At 41.5% G+C, this 18,048-nt stretch overlaps 2 protein-coding genes across 4 annotated transcripts; both read left to right on the top strand.

Annotated features, from left to right (window-relative positions):
- Positions 1 to 457: 457 nt before the first annotated feature.
- On the top strand, positions 458 to 7,168 carry skor1b (SKI family transcriptional corepressor 1b). The gene is made up of 7 exons (XM_062390372.1): positions 458 to 2,194; positions 2,515 to 2,608; positions 2,709 to 2,813; positions 2,936 to 2,995; positions 3,550 to 3,624; positions 5,697 to 5,771; positions 6,468 to 7,168. Exons 1-7 carry the CDS (start codon positions 458 to 460, stop codon positions 6,563 to 6,565), a joined length of 2,244 nt encoding a protein of 747 aa, XP_062246356.1. The 3' UTR covers positions 6,566 to 7,168.
- Positions 7,169 to 9,089: 1,921 nt separating this feature from the next.
- pias1b (protein inhibitor of activated STAT, 1b) lies at positions 9,090 to 17,762 on the top strand. Of its 3 annotated transcripts, none has more exons than XM_062390048.1 (14): positions 9,090 to 9,134; positions 10,835 to 11,267; positions 11,469 to 11,553; positions 11,737 to 11,784; positions 12,450 to 12,540; positions 12,647 to 12,781; positions 12,921 to 13,026; positions 13,404 to 13,477; positions 13,622 to 13,782; positions 14,300 to 14,433; positions 14,522 to 14,693; positions 14,772 to 14,911; positions 15,003 to 15,040; positions 15,693 to 17,762. In XM_062390048.1, the coding sequence occupies exons 1-14, from the start codon at positions 9,090 to 9,092 to the stop codon at positions 16,023 to 16,025; spliced, it is 1,995 nt and encodes a 664-aa protein (XP_062246032.1). In that variant the 3' UTR covers positions 16,026 to 17,762. The 3 variants fall into 3 exon arrangements, with proteins under 3 accessions (XP_062246032.1, XP_062246034.1, XP_062246033.1); XM_062390050.1 differs by having other exon boundaries at positions 9,107 to 9,134; positions 10,949 to 11,267; XM_062390049.1 differs by lacking the exon at positions 9,090 to 9,134 and adding an exon at positions 9,623 to 10,169.
- Positions 17,763 to 18,048: the final 286 nt, after the last annotated feature.

The raw sequence follows: 18,048 nt of genomic DNA on the forward strand, positions 1-18,048 counted from the left end.
CTGAAGCAGAGAGTAGTCAAGCTGTGTCTCAGGCTCTTCCAGCAGGTGCCATGACTCCAATCTAATATTCCAACGGTTTTTACGCACGGTCTGATGCAATGATGAATTTATCCAGAGCTTAAACCTGCAGATATTTGTATGCTAACAATTGCAAAGTTACAGGCAAATCAAATAAAGTATAGTTTTAGGTGTATTTGAACATTAACGTTAACCTTTGCTATGGCTCAATACCGATCTGTTAAATACTGGACTTAAGTAAAACACTGGCCTGCAACTTACTTGTCTTGTTTCTGTGTTTACAATTATACAAATAATAAATACCCACTACTATGAAGAGCTTAAAGTGTGTTTTGAATAATTTGCATATTATAAAGTTTTGCTTGAGGCTGGTTTGAATTTGTCAAAAACTCACATGTCCACGTCAAACGTTGTCTCCGCAGCATCCAGGCCTCCAAGCATGGACTCCATACCGTCGGGGCGAGACTCCAGCTCCCCGCCCAGCTCCAAGCAAGAACTGTCCTACCCGAGCACCAACCTGAAGCCCAACCAGGTCGGACAGACGGTGCTGTACGGAATACCCATCGTGTCTTTGGTGATAGACGGCCAGGAGAGACTTTGCCTCGCCCAGATATCCAACACCCTCCTGAAGAATTACAGCTACAACGAGATCCACAACCGGCGTGTGGCGCTGGGCATCACCTGCGTCCAGTGCACCCCTGTCCAGCTGGAGATCCTCCGCCGAGCTGGGGCCATGCCTATCTCCTCCAGGCGCTGCGGGATGATCACTAAACGCGAGGCGGAGAGACTTTGTAAGTCGTTTCTTGGGGCTCACGCGCCTCCTAAACTTCCAGAAAATTTTGCTTTCGACGTGTCCCACGAGTGCGCCTGGGGGAGTCGAGGCAGCTTCATCCCGGCAAGATACAATAGCTCCAGAGCCAAGTGCATCAAGTGCACATATTGCAACATGTATTTCTCCCCAAATAAATTCATATTTCACTCGCACCGCACGCCGGAGTCCAAGTACACGCAGCCAGATGCAGCCAATTTTAACTCGTGGAGGCGACATCTGAAATTAACTGATAAAAGCGGCCAGACAGATGTACTCCACGCATGGGAAGACGTGAAGGCCATGTTCAACGGGGGCAGTCGGAAGAGGACGCTGCCGGGCAGTGGGTCCGATTCCAGATCCCACATGAAATCACAAGGACCCAACCGTCCCCGGGAGTCACCCGAGATCCCTGCGAAAATCATCAGCATCGAGGACAACCGCGGCGGCATGACGAGCGCACGCAGCTACCCGGTCATCCCGGTGCCCAATAAAGGGTTTGGGATGCTGCAAAAAATCCCACCACCGCTCTTCCCTCATCCATACGGGTTCCCAGCCTTCGGCCTGTGTCAGAAGAAAGACGACAGCATCATGGGAGAGCAGAGCAAGCCGGGCCTGCCGGGGGTCCTGTGGCCTGCTACCAAGGACAGCGCCTATCACTCCTTCCCCATGTTCTGGCCCGCGGCGGGCGCGCTGCCGATGCCCCCGTACCACCAGACCCAGCACAAGCCCGTGCCAGAGCTGCTGTGTCCGCCCAGGCAGACTGACATGGACATGTCCGAGCACAGTGACCGGAGCACCAACACGTCCAAAGACAGCATGGTGGAGAACGACCGGTGCTCCAGCACGCAGTCCGCACGTAACGAAGAGGACAAATCCGGGGACGAGGCGAGGCCGCTGGAGGGGATGGCGCTTGTGCCCCGGAAAATCAGCTACGTGTCCGCGTTCAGGCCCGTCATTAAAGACGCTGACTGCATCGCTAAGCTCTACGGCAACAGGGCCCTTTACAACAACTGTCGCACCGGCTATCTGTCGCCCGATTTTTTAAGCGAGAGCTCCAGCTACCGCTCCGCGTCCCCCTGCGTAGACAGCGAGGGCGAGCCGGACGTGGACGTGGAGACGAACAAAACACCTGACGAGGAGGAGGAGGAGGACGAGGGGGACTCCCGGCCTCCGTCCTCGGTGTGCGCTCGGACTCCCCCCGGCTTATCACGCAGTGTCTCGCCTAAGGAGTCGGGGTGTAAGGGCCTGCCGGAGAGCAGGGTGTTTGACTCCCAGAAAACGAGCGTCCACGTGGCCCAGTCCTCTGACAGAGACGTGCACAGCAAGCAGCTATCAGAGAGCCACATAACTGCGTCTTTCACTGAAGTGAGTGGCTTCAAACTGAGGAACACAAAACTGTAACCCTTCACTTTTAAGTTTCCATTCCAGTGGGTTTGTTTTCCTAAAGCCTGTGTGCATCTTTACGCACATGAACATCTTTGAGTCCTTCATGTTAAATCAGTGTAACCGCAGCATGTCCAGAGAAAAACGCATAAATCATCATATAAATAAAAATGTATTGCCTTCCATTTTAGACTTCATTTTTAATTATGAATTATATATGCTATATAAATTAATTATTATAATTTAACAAAACGTATTGTAATTTTACGAGCTGAAAGAAGTGGTGATTGTTTCTCCTGTAGGTTTTCCCAGCGGAGAGAGCTGGACTGCAACAAAGGAGCAGTCCGTATCAGTTCAGAGCTGCCAGTTACCAGAGTGGAGTACTTCAAGCTAATGGTTAGACGTGTTTTTATTCTGCGTTTGAAACAATAAATCTTTTTAAAAAATCTAAAAAAGAAGAGGGCAAACCTCACATCGATTCATTTTCTCCTGTAAGATGATGGTGCGAGTAAAGAGGAGCCGTCTTCCACAGTGGAGGAGATCGAAACGAAATCTTTTCATGAACAAAGCGGCGAGGAGAACCAGCGGGAGCCCGAAGACGGTAAGTCACACTGAGGTCAGAGAATATAAGCTTAATTCCGTGTTTATAAAGTCTGTTTAAAAACACGGAGGCGCCACTTTTTATTTACAGAGAGAAATATAATTTATCTTCTGTGTGTTCAGGCGAGGACGCGCCAGTCAGAGCTGTGGCAACACAAAGAGATCTAGAAAGTCTGGCTAAAGGTAAGACAGTGACGCGAAGAAAGGATATAATAACATTGTCATAATTAGTAGTGGTATTAGTATTATACTATTGGATGAGGAGAAATCACACTTATTTTACACGTCAATCCATTTTATTTAATACAATATCAACAATTGTTTTAAGAGTAATTAAAATGAGCTTTAAAAAGGATATTGCCACTTTCCATTCAATAAAGTAATTTCAACCACTTCCTCCCACATTTCTCATCTCCTTCAAATTTGAATGCCTTAGGGCAAATTCCACATTTATTTCTAACTTACTTCGCATGTACAAAGTTTCACTGGCAAAACTTCACATTTTCCTACAGAATTAAAATTACATATATATAAAGTTTCTGTTGTGTCCCAAAAAATGTAGAAGTGGAGATACATTTTTTTTGCTTCAGGCCCATAAGACCTGCTCTAAATTATCAGTTTAAATGATGAGGATGTCCTCTTCACTGTCATTAAAAATTGAAAACCGCCCTAGAAGGACACACAATACTTCTGTACCTCTGCCCCTCAAACAGCCTGTATTTGTGTCTGCTTTTTAGATGAACTCCAGAAGCAGCTGTTAGAGCAGGTTGAGCTGAGGAAAAGACTGGAACGAGAATTTCAGAACTTGAAAGGTAAGCCAGATTCTGCATCAGTGCCTCATCCACCACTCTGGCTATTATCACTGTGAAAGTGATGTCATAGATGGGGACTCTAAAGTCTTTCAGTTCAAAGTTAAGTGTTCTTCTTCTGTCGTATTCGTGATCCGGGCCTTGCCATGCCATGACCAGATGCACCTCAGCAGGGGCATGCATGATCTCTCTCTGCAAAGCAAAAACCTGTTAAAGGGCGTCATTCATCCCCAAAACACTAAGTGGTTCAGGGACACACTCCCTTAGAAGAATGTGTTTCCAAACCCATTTTAACACAGATTTGAGAGGATTCTTTTTTAACCATAAGTCCAAACATACTCACGAATGGTTAGAAAATAGCACTGGGGAAGAAGGTTGAGGAGCAAATATTTTGGTGCTCAGTTAAATTTATAAACATTGATACTGTGAATAAAATTAACTTGTTTTAAATTTACTCTAGATGTACATAAACATTTTTTTTATCTAAAATGTAAAAATGTTGAATAATGAGGAGAGTGTGGATGAAATATGAGAATTTATCTTAAATTGCTTAGAATGTCAACCCAAAGGAAAATGTTACAGCAAATATTTTGAAAACATCTGGATTTATATATATATATATATATATATATATATATATATATGATTGTTTATATATATATGAAAAAAAACTCATATAAAAAACTCCAAACTGGTACAAAACTCCAAACTGAAGCCTTAGCAACTGACGATATGGAGTCTATAATTTCTCCAAAATCTCACCCACTTAACTCTTCACACTCTGATTTGGAAGCTTTTTGAGAAATGTATATAAACATCTAGAATGGACATTAAAAGTAGTCTGTGAAAAAGAAATGAAAATCAGAACCAGCATATCCCGAACAGCTCTAGTTGGTAAAATGATATTTATCTTTAAAAAAAAATACCTAAAATCTCCAGAGAGATTCAAAACAATAGACTTGTTGATTTTAAAAGTCATTAACAAAATGTTTACATTACAGCAAATACAGTATGGTCTCTGTGAGATTTGAGTCCAAGTTAAAATGAGACATTACAGACCAGTGTTTGGATATCTGTAGCAAATGGAGACTGAAGATGCAGCAAAAATATCCTATATACATATATATATACTACATATTACTGTTGTTTAGAATCATATTCATCTTGTCTCACCTTTGTGTTAGAGAGGCACTATAGACTAATTCAGAATGACATAGTGATAAAGCTACTGTGAAGTGTGCACATTGTGGATTTCCCTGTAAACAAACAAAAATTATTTAACACTTCCGGCTTTTACAGTTGTATTATGGGGTTTTATGTATTAGTGTCTCATTGCTTTTTAACACATATAACATGAGTTCCCAGTGATGCATCTTTGTAAAACTGAAATCTTTGTGTGGACCTGACTCATAAATACATTTGTATTTCTCTGTAAATTCATAGATAATATTTGGATCCAACAATTAGGACAAAAGCAATAACAACTGAGTCACAACACAGTGCGACCGATGCTCCATATATAGCATTGGTTTCATTCCATATTTTTATAACACTTTAACGAGGCAGTGAGGAGTGTTAGGATCTGGTCTAATCTTGATCTGTAAACAATACCAGATTAAAATATTGACAAAATCCTAAATATACAAATTGTATTTTTTTCTCAAAAAACAGCAATAAATAAACTGCAGTCAAATTACAGGTTTCTTTTCTTGGACATGCTGAATCGTATATCGCCACTTTAAAGCTCTCATTGATATATCTCCACACCATGACCCAGTGTGGAGGAGGCCTGAAGCGTGTCTGGTTTTAAGCTTGAGAACAGCGCCCCGTAGAGGCGAGTGAATCTGTGAGCGTGATCCCGTCATCACGCCCTCGTACTCAACAGCTCGACCGATTTTCAAGGTTCATTCAATTATTCATGACAAACTCACACATGGGCTTGTTTTCAGCATTTGGGGAACCTGGTTAAATGAACACGTTGCTTCTGTGGAGTTTGGTTCGTATTGACTGGCTGTGATGTTAGAAACTCAGCGCATCCCACTGACTGAAATGTGTGGCTCACACTCGTCCCTCAGATAACTTCCAGGATCAGATGAAGAGGGAGCTCTCCTACAGGGAGGAGATGGTTCAGCAGCTTCACATCGTCAGAGGTGAGAGACATATCAGGAGCGGAGGGAGCGGACACAGCACGTGCACACACACACACACACACACACCATCACTTTCTATATCGATTCACAGATTGAACCGCCGTGGCACGTTTTACTGGCGTGATTGATGATTGACAGTTTGTGCGTAAAGTGGTCTGTGTGTGCGCAACGTCACGGATCAGCCCGGGTCTCCTGCATAATTCACTTGCACTTATATAAACTGTTTACATATCAATACATTTAACTCGGGGAAAGTCTTAAAATCAAAAGAGAACTAGTTTGTGTCTTATTGGGGCTTTTCCTGCTTTACGCATAATCAGCGTCGTGGTTTCCTCACATTTGCACAGGCCTGTGACCTAATGGAAATTACAAATATACGTTAAGATTTATTGCTTGATACTTGAGTTGGACCAAGAAAGCACAAGTGTATAAGAGCTGGTGCATGTAGAAGTTTATGCAGACAGACATTTAACCGCCGTACTTCCAGACTTTATACTCTAAAAGTTTGACCCAAACTTGTTTCGATGCTTTGTGCTTGGTCGTGAATCAGCTGATCACATTACTGTTCGCCTCAAACCTGCACATACGCGTGCGTAAGGCAATTATCCACCTTCCTTCACCTTGTATAAAATGTCCATCATGTGTTGTTTTCGCGCGCACGTTTCACGGTTGATGGTTATATCCCCTTCTTCATAGAAGCTCACGACGCTTTGCACCATTTCTCGTGTAAGATGTTGACTCCTCGCCACTGCAGCGGCTCCTGCTCCTTCAAGTCTCCTCTGCTGCCGCCCTGAGCCACACTGCTCCACCTTTATACACCTGACCTGATGGAAACCAGAGAGGACACCTCATCCTCCCTCCAGCTCCTGTCCGACAGCTAACCACGAGGAGGAGGACACAATAACCTCCAGAGACACTCGAGTCCAGAGAAGACTAACGTGTATTATTTCACTGTAATATTTAAAAATGTGTATCCACACTCCCAGCGTTTATGTGTCCATTTTGGCATAAGGTGACATTTGTTTTTCTTTCCTGAAATAATACAATTGATATATATTATTTGTGGCAAAGTGCAATGACAATGTATATGTACCTTGTAATAGTTCTAGGTTGTTATTTATCATTTATTTGGGTTTTCTTATGTCAATAACAGCAGCTTGGATTAGCCCATCCATTGCTCCTGATCCTCACAGTATTGTGAATTAGCTGACCACTACTTTTTACTGTACTCCTCCGCAGGCCATCAGTTTGGTTGATATGCACTTTAAATGTGTGAAATAAAAAAAAGAAAGCCTGTGCATTGAAATCAGGCCTAAAATAAGTATATAGCGGTCAAACCATGCATTCTTTTTTTATTTTTAACAAACACAGAAGTTAGTAGGCTAAACAAGTCCACCCCCCCCCCAACCTTGTAAGTAGCCACATATTGTATTAAGAGTAGATTATTTGTTCATGTCATAGTTTTCATGTCTACTGAATAAATCATTTAATGAAAGGAAATGTGGATTATTCATCTGAGCAAATGTTTATTCGCAAAATGTCAAACAGGAAAATATGAACATAAATTGTATATGGATCCTATAACTCTTAATCTTACCAATAAAGAAAGAGCAAAGACTATATCCACGGGGAAAAAAATTACTTTCCTTTTTTCTGCATATATAAAATATACACCCCAGTATGGAACCAACAATTGCTCGTCATTTGTGCTTGATTAAGGTCCGAGCACCGACTGCTTTTCATTTGATTATTCAGGAAAATGAATCGCATTTTTCGCTTGACTCACCAAACTTCGCGATAGGCCTGATGAAATGTACGTATTCTGGAGTAACTTTAAATGGGCGTGGCAAAATGGCTCAACAGCGCCCCCTAAAGCGCAGCACAAAAGTCGTTAAATGTGTATCATGACTGGACGAAAAAAGAAGTTCCTAGCACCAATTTGATTAATGCAAGAGGAAGTTGGCCATGTTGGCCGTAATACACATTGTTTATTTCAAAAACTCCCCATAGCGTTTTCATCAGATCAACTACAAATTTCGGTGAGTGTCATCTTGACTCCTTGCAAATTAAAACTAATTCAAACTGTGAATGTTCGTCACACGGTGTGATCGTGGCGTGGCGTCAAATTTTGATGATTCCCCAGCAAAAGGTTGTTGTATCTCGGACAAACATGAGACATGTGAATTAAAATCACAGCGCCCCTGGTGGCCACAGGAAATGTCTTTTCTTAAACTTTGATGTATTCCTCCTCGTTTATAGACCATAACCATGTCAAACTTTGTCAGAAGGGCCTCAAGACATTGATGATGAAGTCTTAAGAAAACTGTGAGTTTTGGTCGAACACCATGTTAGTGGCGTGTTGTCAAATTTCAACGCGTCGCCGTGACACACAAAATTGCTGTAACTTCAGTGTATTTTGAACAGACTCCCTCAAACTACATGTTTCTAGTAACAGGAAGTTACTTTTTTATATATATTTGATTCACTGCTCCTGGCTGGTTTACAATATACAGCTCAAATGATATCAGACAAGTCATGTGACCATGGTCAGAATTGTGACATTTCCTCAAACCCTGTAAACATTGACGTGCGGCGAAGGTTGATCCTTTGCCAATGGAGACAAAGTTGTCATAACTCCACTGTGCATTGTCCAATCAGCACCGAAATTCTGTCACATGACCGGTGTCCCAGCCTGAACCGCTCCATATGTCAATATTAACTAAGGGTCATAGCGCCTCCTACTAATTCACTGTGAAAAGAGGAAAATCGGTCATCAATATAAACAAACCACTTCTGTTGTTTGTGTCTTTTCTCTACACATATTTTTATTTATTCATTTATTCGAGTGGAACATTGTGAGCCACTGCATTAGTCTCAAATTGGTATTAGACATTTGATTTGGCCATTTGAATAAAACCAGCATAATGAATGGGCTGTTGGGTCTAAGGAATTAAAAGCAATTGAGGTTGATAACTCCTGGTTTGATCTTGGGACCAAGCCTTTTATTATATGAAAATATGTTAAATCTTCAGTAAACCATTAAGGAAAATACACAAGTATATTACAAGCACCGTAACACTGTGAAGAAGCAGCCTAAAATAATTGATTAACAGTTGCTGTCTAGGAATAAAAACAAGTGTTATTTTGTATGTTTTGTGTACAGGCCACACGCGCTAGATGTGAGTGGTTTGTTTATTAAGTTTGTTCAGCTGTTGCCTGTGTATTTGTCTGTGCTCCGGGAGCGCCCCCTGCTGTCCACTGCCGAGAAGCGACGGACTACTTTGAATCCGCTCTGTCCCTTGAGGCTGGCTGTTGCGCATGCGCAGCCAGTACAACAAGATGGCGGAGAGTGCGGAACTGAAGGTAAAGCTAGCTTCTACCGTACTTTGACAAATAGACGTTTCCCATTGCGATATTTCACTTTCAAACCAAAGCCTCGTTGTTGTTCGACAGCAGAGATGCGAGGAGCAGGGCGATTGAAGCGTCCAACGAAACAGAGAGGCAGGGAGGCCCGAACAGCCTGTTAGCTGGCTGGCTGGCTAGCTCGTTAGCATTAGCTTTGTTATTGTTGCCGACGCTGCGTTAGGCGGTCCCCGCGGTCCCCTGCAGATAAGGCCACATATCGCTTTCAGTAAAAGACCAAAGACCCAGTCACGTCAGCGCTTTTGAACTCAGCAGCTGCGTAGTTTCATCCACCTGATAGAAACAGGGATTCACCGACCGGACCGCTGTGTCTCTTTCAAAAAGCGGGCTCTGTCTATTCCCTGGAAGGCGAGCGGCATTTAGCTTCCAACCTCTCATCTCTTGAGCAGAATGTGAAGCCCCTTTAAATACAGAACTAATCCACAGCCTGCATAGGATTGATGTTCACCCACGTTGATGGTTACTATTCAAACACACGGGATGAAGTAAACAATGTAAATGTAAGTGTTTAAATCGGATTGACACCTGTATCGTTCAGGCGCTGCTTTATAATGTCTCCTTCCTATCTATTCAGTTTAGGAAATCAATAGACAGCAGCTGTCGATATTAACTCGAAACGTTCTTGTTTTGATTGTTTCCCTCAATGAACTAATCTCTGCTCTGTTGACACCACATTCACCAGACGATAAAATAATCTGTGTCATTTAATTCAGTAAATACATGAGTGCAGCACCGCTAATAAGACATTTATCTAAATCCAAGAGTTCAATTCATTTATTCACATCGACTATTCCTTCTACGTATGTCTGAAGGTATGTGGCTAGATTTCAAGCGTCACCAGGATGTTTACTGTTACTCAAATATTTACCTTCTGCTGTTTCTCTCGGGGCTAACTGTGCTAACAAATTCACAGATTACCTCGACTGGTCATCAAAGTTTGACAGTTACGTCTGTTTCTAGGCTTCATAATATCAGGTTGGCTTTTTAAATCTAACATCAAGTGTTTGATTTGTTCACTAGCAGGGACAAGGGATTGTTATTATACTGGGTGGACCTAAACTTGTGGCGTTGCTCAAATTAATGGCATTAGGATGTTTGTTATTTTCTGGAGAATTGCAAGTATAACAAGGGTATTAGATTATGTGTTGTTGTAAGATGTTTCTGTTTTTGAGAACCTCCTACAACAAAAATAACAATGTCCATCCTGTCATATAATACGAGATCATACTCTGCTTTCTGAACAATAACCAAAGCTGAATCAACATTTCTGTGACGCTGTATTGGATATAAATCTTTTGTACAGATATTTGTTATTGGGTCCACATCCTGTATTATCACCTGCGTGTCGGGAGATTGATAGATTATGCAGTAGACAAACTAAATTCACAAAGAAGTTATCTCAGAGTGGGTTTGTTTGTTACATTTTTATGTACATTTATTTGAAAAAAAGTATATTTGCCTTCTATGGACAATTCGCAAGATAGCAAAGCAGATTTAGGATCAGCCAATCAGCTTTGATATTATGTTTTAAACAAATCATGTTTAAGGTCTAAAGAAATTGTGTTTCTATACATCAGTGTAGCAATTATGTGTTCTCCGGGGTATAATAGACCATTTTCCCACTCTTTATTTTTCACCAGCAAATGGTAATGAGCCTTCGAGTTTCGGAGCTCCAGGTGTTGTTGGGGTATGCAGGGCGGAATAAGCACGGACGCAAACATGAACTTTTGACCAAAGCTCTCCACCTACTCAAGGCTGGTTGCAGTCCTGCGGTCCAGATGAAGATCAAGGAGCTCTACAGACGGCGCTTCCCAACCAAAATGGTTTCGCCAGTGGACCTGGCCCTGCCTGGCGTTCACTCTGCCTCCAGCCTGCCCGCTGGCCTTGCTCAGCTGGGGTTTGACAGCCACGGTTCGCCGTCACCTCTGCTGCCTGTATCTTTACTTGGGCCTAAACATGAGCTGAGTCTGCCTCACCTCCCCTCCGCCCTGCACCCAGTACACCCTGATGTCAAACTCCAGAGACTACCTTTCTATGACGTGCTGGATGAGCTCATTAAACCAACCAGCCTGGGTGAGTCCACCACTTCATGCTGAGCTTTGGCTCCAGTGATAACACTTCTCTCTCATGTGTTTACTGATGGAGCATTGTGACCACAGATATCTGATCCAAAATGCCCTGTAAAAGTTCAATCTGTGATCATATTAGTGATTAGTGTTTTCTGTATATTTGTCCCCTGACTGTGATGTTCTGTTTCTAATTTCTTTTTCGTAGCCTCAGACAATAGTCAACGGTTCCAGGAATCATGTTATGCCTTCGCATTAACACCACAACAAGTTCAACAAATCAGCAGCTCCATGTAAGTGAGAAAGCTCTGGTGGAAATTGTCTTCAGCTCAGAGGGAGTAAAAAAATAATACAGTGAGAGCATTGTAACTCTCAGGTTTTATATGACACTCAATTACAGTTAACTGAGTTATTATTCAATATCTGTGCTTAGCTGTTCTCACCAGTTTGACCTGACTTCTCTTTTTATCCTTTAGGGACATATCTGCGACTAAATGTGACTTTGCGGTTCAAGTCCAGTTAAGGTACATTTAACTATCATTCTTTTCTTCTCAGCACAAAACCCTTCTGTCTTATTAAAGATGTATACTTGCTCTAAAGTAAGTATGTTTCAAGCTATTCTCAGTTTTGAACCAAAAACGTCCGTGTCACTTGTACAGTTCCATTACTTCATTATTTGTTTGCCTTAAAACTTAACTGTACATCATATAAACATCCCTGTGGTTAAGGTTCACTTTAATATTAAGATTTACAAAGTTCAAAAAACCAAGTTTTTACTTTAATTTACTGGTGAGGTTAAATACCAAAGCTAGAAATCAAGATGATTTACCATGAGAACAGGTTGTGAGCTGTGGAATGAGGTTTACAGGGCATGTCTGTGCCTTGAATTCACATTCACAAGTTTTGAAGAACATTGAACTTACGCCATTTTATAAGAAATAAATGATAAAAAATATGAATGAACAATCCGGTCAAAGCACATTTGCAGGATTAAATGTTCAGTGTTGGGATGACTGCCATCCTTTAAGCAGTGCTCTCCTATATCGTAGATGGAGATGGCTGTACTTGACACAACTGACATGGTAAAATAAATCAAGCAAGCCAACCTTTTTGTGAAAGTGGCAACAGAAACCAATTACTTTTGACATTAAACGTATCACTTTACATAATCTACTTTCCGTATTTTCAGATTTTGTTTGTCGGAGACGAGCTGTCCCCAGGAGGATCATTTCCCCTCTAATCTGTGCGTGAAGGTGAACGGCAAACCCTGTAATCTGCCGGTGAGTCCACACAGTTTGTTGTTAATCTCTCCTCTTATTTTGGCTCCATAAAGAGCCACCAGTAACCGACAATTCAAGTCATTGATGTTTAATGTTTTTTCTGCAGGGATATCTTCCTCCCACCAAAAATGGAGTTGAACCAAAAAGGCCCAGTCGTCCTATTAACATAACCTCGCTCGTGCGATTGTCCACCACAGTCCCCAACACAATTGTGGTGTCATGGACCTCAGAAATTGGGAGGGTAAGAAGATCCATAACAGAATATTGGCCAAGTGTTATGAAACAGCTCTCGTACCACCAAATGTTTTCCTTTTTTCCCTGAAGCGTTGAGGAGGATATTTGACCTTTTTACTCACTCGTTTTTTTCACTCTTTTATCAGAGTTTTTCCATGGCTGTTTATTTGGTAAGACAGCAGTCATCTGCAGTGTTGCTGCAAAGACTAAGGGCCAAAGGAATAAGGAACCCTGACCACTCAAGAGCTTTAAGTAAGTCACCGCTTCATTTTATTTTGAAAACGTTGAACTAGCTTTGCCACATATATGTTCTTATTTCATAAAATGATAGATTGGAAATTCCAGGAATTAAGTTTAGGGCATAAAACGGGAAGCAAGTGCTGCTTGGGCTTAAGTTCCTCTGTGATTCTATGAAAACTCAATTTGTTTACTGTATGTGGAGCTATACAGTAAATCCAAGTGTGGTGTTTGTCTTGGATTGTCAGATGTATTCTGTGTGTATCAGTGAGGGTATTAGAAGCTAGATTGGGGTCCTAATGAATAAATCAACATATTTCATTCTTCTTCTGTTATTCAACCTTCTTCATTCTTGTATGTAATCCTTGTGTTTTTCTCGTTCTTTCTCACAGTCAAAGAAAAACTGACCGCAGATCCAGAGAGTGAAATCGCCACCACCAGTCTACGAGTCTCTCTCCTTTGTCCTGTAAATATTATTCACTACTATTCTCTTTTATAAAGACCACTTCTAAGTGTTGGGGAACTGCTATAATTTGTCGTAAATCCTTATATTGTATAGCGTATGAGAGAGTGATTTTTATCGTGTGTTTCCCTTTTCCTGTTTTTAAAGCTGGGGAAGATGAGGCTGACAATCCCTTGCAGAGCGTTAACATGCTCACACCTTCAGTGCTTTGATGCTACGCTTTACATCCAAATGAATGAGAAGAAGCCGACCTGGGTTTGTCCAGTCTGCGACAAGAAGGCTCCATATGAGCACCTCATAATTGACGGGTGAGCACAACACTGCTTCATCTACTGCATGAATCCTTTTTGATGTTCTTTTCTTTTTCAGCCAGTGAAGTATACAGTATAACTGTTTACTCTGCTTACATCCTCTTTCCAGCTCACACTTTCACATTGAACCAATTGTATTTTTACAGTTCTCAGTTTCCCCAGACACAGTGAATTTGATGCCACAGCCACAATATTCACAGCCACGCATATTGATCTTATTTTTTATTTGATTTATTATAGCAGAGCTTACATTGATTTGCTGAGCCTCTCTCAGCTCTGCGCTCTCCCTCACACAATGAAATGCAGAAACTGAACTGCCTAAAAAGAACATTTGGTCTTTATCAACACCAATGACAGAAATATTTGTGGAGACATTCTAAGACCAGATGTGAACAGATGTATTCGGAGATGTCCTCTTGGACATCGGATCGAAGATATTAATATCAGGTCGGAAGACGATTGTAATTAAATCCACAAAAAAACCCTGTATTGAAATATCATTATGTTTTCACAGGTTGTTCATGGAAATCTTGAGTAGTTGTTCTGATTGTGATGAAATCCAGTTCTTAGAAGATGGAAACTGGTCCCCCATGAGGTCAAAGAAAGAGGTGCAGGAGCTGTCTGCTTCGTATAATGGGGTTGACAGCGGTATGTAGCACATAGACTGCACATTCTGTACGGTTGCTCACGTCATTACGATCTGTGGGCAGAGAGTAACTAAGCTGCTTCTTCTCAGATTCGTCTCGAACAGATACGCATGAGCTGAAACGGGGGTCAAACGACAACAAGAAGTTTGATGTGATAGACCTGACGCTGGACAGCTCCTCGGAGGAAGAACCGGATGATGAGCCACCTCCTAAGAGGGCCTGTCCCTCACTTTCACCAGTCTCTCCACCTCCAAACAAGGGGTGAGTCACCATACCACAAGCAGGAAGTTTTGTGTTGCTGGCTTTTGTCATTAACATGATTATGTTGTTTCCTCTCAGAGTTTTGAACCTACACGGCCAGGACTCACCTGTGACCAGAGCTCCCAGCATGCCCTCTGTGGAAACAAGCTACATTCCTCCTCCTCCACCTCTTATCCAGGACTACCGCCACTATTACCACACAACTAGTGACCTGCCAGGTATTGTTGTTGTGTGTTTGTTCAATCAAAAAGTTTGTAACAACAAATATGATGAATGTTATTAGACTGAGACTTCTTTCTTTTCTTGCAGATCTAAATTTCTTCTCCTTCCTCCAAGGCGACAATCAGGTAAACTTACAGTTACCGTACCCGTCAATGTCGCAGCAAATAGTTTCCTCTCGAGTCTTATTCACACAGAACGGCACTTAGTAGAGGCCATAGCTCCGCCAGTGCCCAACTGTCTCCTTAAATCCAATCAAGCTGCCCCAAATTGCCAAGAATCAAAGATATATGTCCCCTAAACATGCCTGTTTAAAAAAAAAAATCAAGACTCCTGAATTATTCCGTGGGAAATCAGTGACGATCAAAAAGTCGTGTCTTGCAATGATAAAGAAAGTCATAAATACAAATTCCTGGATATGCACCTTTATGTGACGGATCCTGCTTGACCCGTACCACATCCTTACGTTACTCTTCTTTGTAATCTGTCCAGTAGTTTTGCATAATCCTGATTACAAAAAAAACAGGACAGGGGTAAAAACATAACTTCCATGGCAGAGGTAGTCATTCTGTCAGATGGCTGAGATACTGAGCTCAGCAATTTTAACCTCAATGACTCAAGAGGTAGTTTCACAGTTTAAATGTGTTGTAATCCAAACCCATATATTTTGTCTTATTCTGTCACTTAGAAGCTACTTTCTCTATGTTCCATACAAACAACCCCTGAACTAGAGTGTCACAAGGCTATTGGGTAACTGTTGCTTTCCTCTTTTTCTGTTAGCATTACAACATGGTGATGGCCGCCGCAGCAGCTGCATCGGCCTCCGAGGACCACGAGCTGCTACTCAACCGTTTCCTGCCGTACGGCTCCTCTCAGATGCTCCGGGAGCCGCCGGGCACCCCGGGGAGCAGCACGCTGGCGGCCACCAACGGAGGCAGCAACAGTGGCAGCACCAGCAGTTTGGTGTCTTCCAGCAGTCTGCGGGACCGAGACAAAGACAGAGAGCGAGACCGGGACAGGGACAGCCACGCCCTCTCAGGATTGTCGAGGTCCTCGGTGGAAGCTGCAGCGGCCATTTATGGCTCCATATCTGACGTTATCTCTCTTGACTAGACCCACACAGAACTGAAGGACACGGGGGACCTCGAGAACAGGAGTACTTTGTAAATAAGGAAGAGGAAGATGAAAGAATACAGTCCTATGTACAGAGAGGAAAATCTATTTTCAATTTTACTTATCATATGTATATAAACTTAGGACGCTTCTTGTCCAGTGATTTACTTCAGTTGATATTTTTCTGTGAATACTGAAGACTTTTTCACACCTCTTCATGTGGTCCTTTGATTATATTGTATCTTTTGTACCTGGTTTTTACAGTTTTGTTTCGATATTCCATGTCAATGGCATTATTTCAGTATGTTACATGCACAGAACCCAGTAAGGTGACACCTTATGGAACATGATATTTAGAATATAAAGAAAATGGGCATTGTTATAGATGTACAAAAGGCAAGTTACAGCAAAACAGGAAAAATGTTTAACACTTTCTCTATTTTCAAAATGGCATCATTTCTGTCAAAGACAATGTTTTGACAAGAGAAAGATCTGGCCATTTATGCCATCACTGTAGATTTTTCTGAAAGACATTCATGCTGTGGTCATATTATTTTTAAGAAATTATTTATGATGTAAGTTATGTTTGATGTATGCTGTTTTTTAAAGAAGCATTCCCTATGCCTCGAGGAACCGTTGCCACTAGAATTTGCAAAAGCAAACGCTACATCCTTCTGTTGTCATGACTCTGCACTCGTTTCCATCTCCTTTCTTCAGTCAAATCAGAGTTCATACTCTATTTAACATACATATAAATTGGGAGTAAGTTAGTATTGTAAGAGCGTGTTTTTTCAGTGTGTGAATGGCTCTAGTCCAGCAAGCAGCCTTCTCTTGGCAAGTGAAACAATCGGACCTTTATTCACATTCAAGACCTGCAGTATTGTGTCTTTTTTTTTTAAAGCACAGCTGCTCTAATGCCCTATTACATGCAAAAGAATATACACAGTGAATATTATTTTCACTGTGTATATTCGAACGAGAGTGAAGTTGCGAGTCGTCAAATTCCTTCTCCGCATTCAAGACAAGGCTAGTTTCTGGTCCACTTAAAGTATTTATTTAATTGAAAGGCTTAAAAAGTGTTCAGCGAGTGCAGGTGGATTAATGACATTTCATGCTATCTTTGTTTTATTTTAGCAATTTTTTTTTACCTAAAGATTTGTATGGAGCTGTGAAGAGTTCACAGTTGCATTAAGAACATTAGTAGTTTCCAGCTTTGCATGTGTCTGCGAATTACCTGAAAGCTGACCTGTTAGAGTGCTATGCTGGTTCTTAGTGAGTCCACAGGATTAGCATAGCCCCATGTTTTTGTTGTTTAGTGTATTTACAACAGCCTTTAATTAAGATATCTGTGATAGCTTAGTCTTCAAGTGTATCACGACATACATTTTGGCCTAGAAGTTCAAAACTATTGAAGTAATGATGGACACACCTCCTCCCTTAATTTTTCTTTACTTGTGCTTACAGTTAGGATTATTTATTATCATATTTCCAGCATTTGTTTGATTTGTGGATATGCATTGCTGTCATTGTACGTGATATTTCTTTTGTAATTATATAATTAATGCTATTTAAAAATGTCATTGTTGCTTGACACGCAATGTATCATTTTTTGTTTCTCTGTCCGCTTTATTATCAGATGATGTCAATAACTCATTAGAGGCTTTGATCATTTTGAACCGCTACAAGGTCTACTGTGCTGTTTGATATTTGTAAGAATTAAACAGATATAAGAAAGTGCATCTCTGTAGTCGGTCATAGGGCAGAACTCATTCAGCTCATTCTGCTTTAAGATTTACTTTTTATTAAATTTGTTGTTTTGCAAAACCCCTAAAAGCAATCACACCTTTAAAACTCTTCACTATAGAACAGGCTCACAATAGGGGTATCAATATCTGTGTTGTGAAAGAGAACGGTTGCATCCTTGTTTAAAACAAACTGTCAGTGAAAACGCAAAGATGCAAGTGCACAGCAGACACTGAGGTTGTGACTCAGCCAGTGTTAGATTCAGTCGTCAGAACTCATT

Source organism: Platichthys flesus, chromosome 6 (genome assembly GCF_949316205.1).
Source record: "Platichthys flesus chromosome 6, fPlaFle2.1, whole genome shotgun sequence".
NCBI classification, from domain to species: Eukaryota; Metazoa; Chordata; class Actinopteri; order Pleuronectiformes; family Pleuronectidae; genus Platichthys; species Platichthys flesus.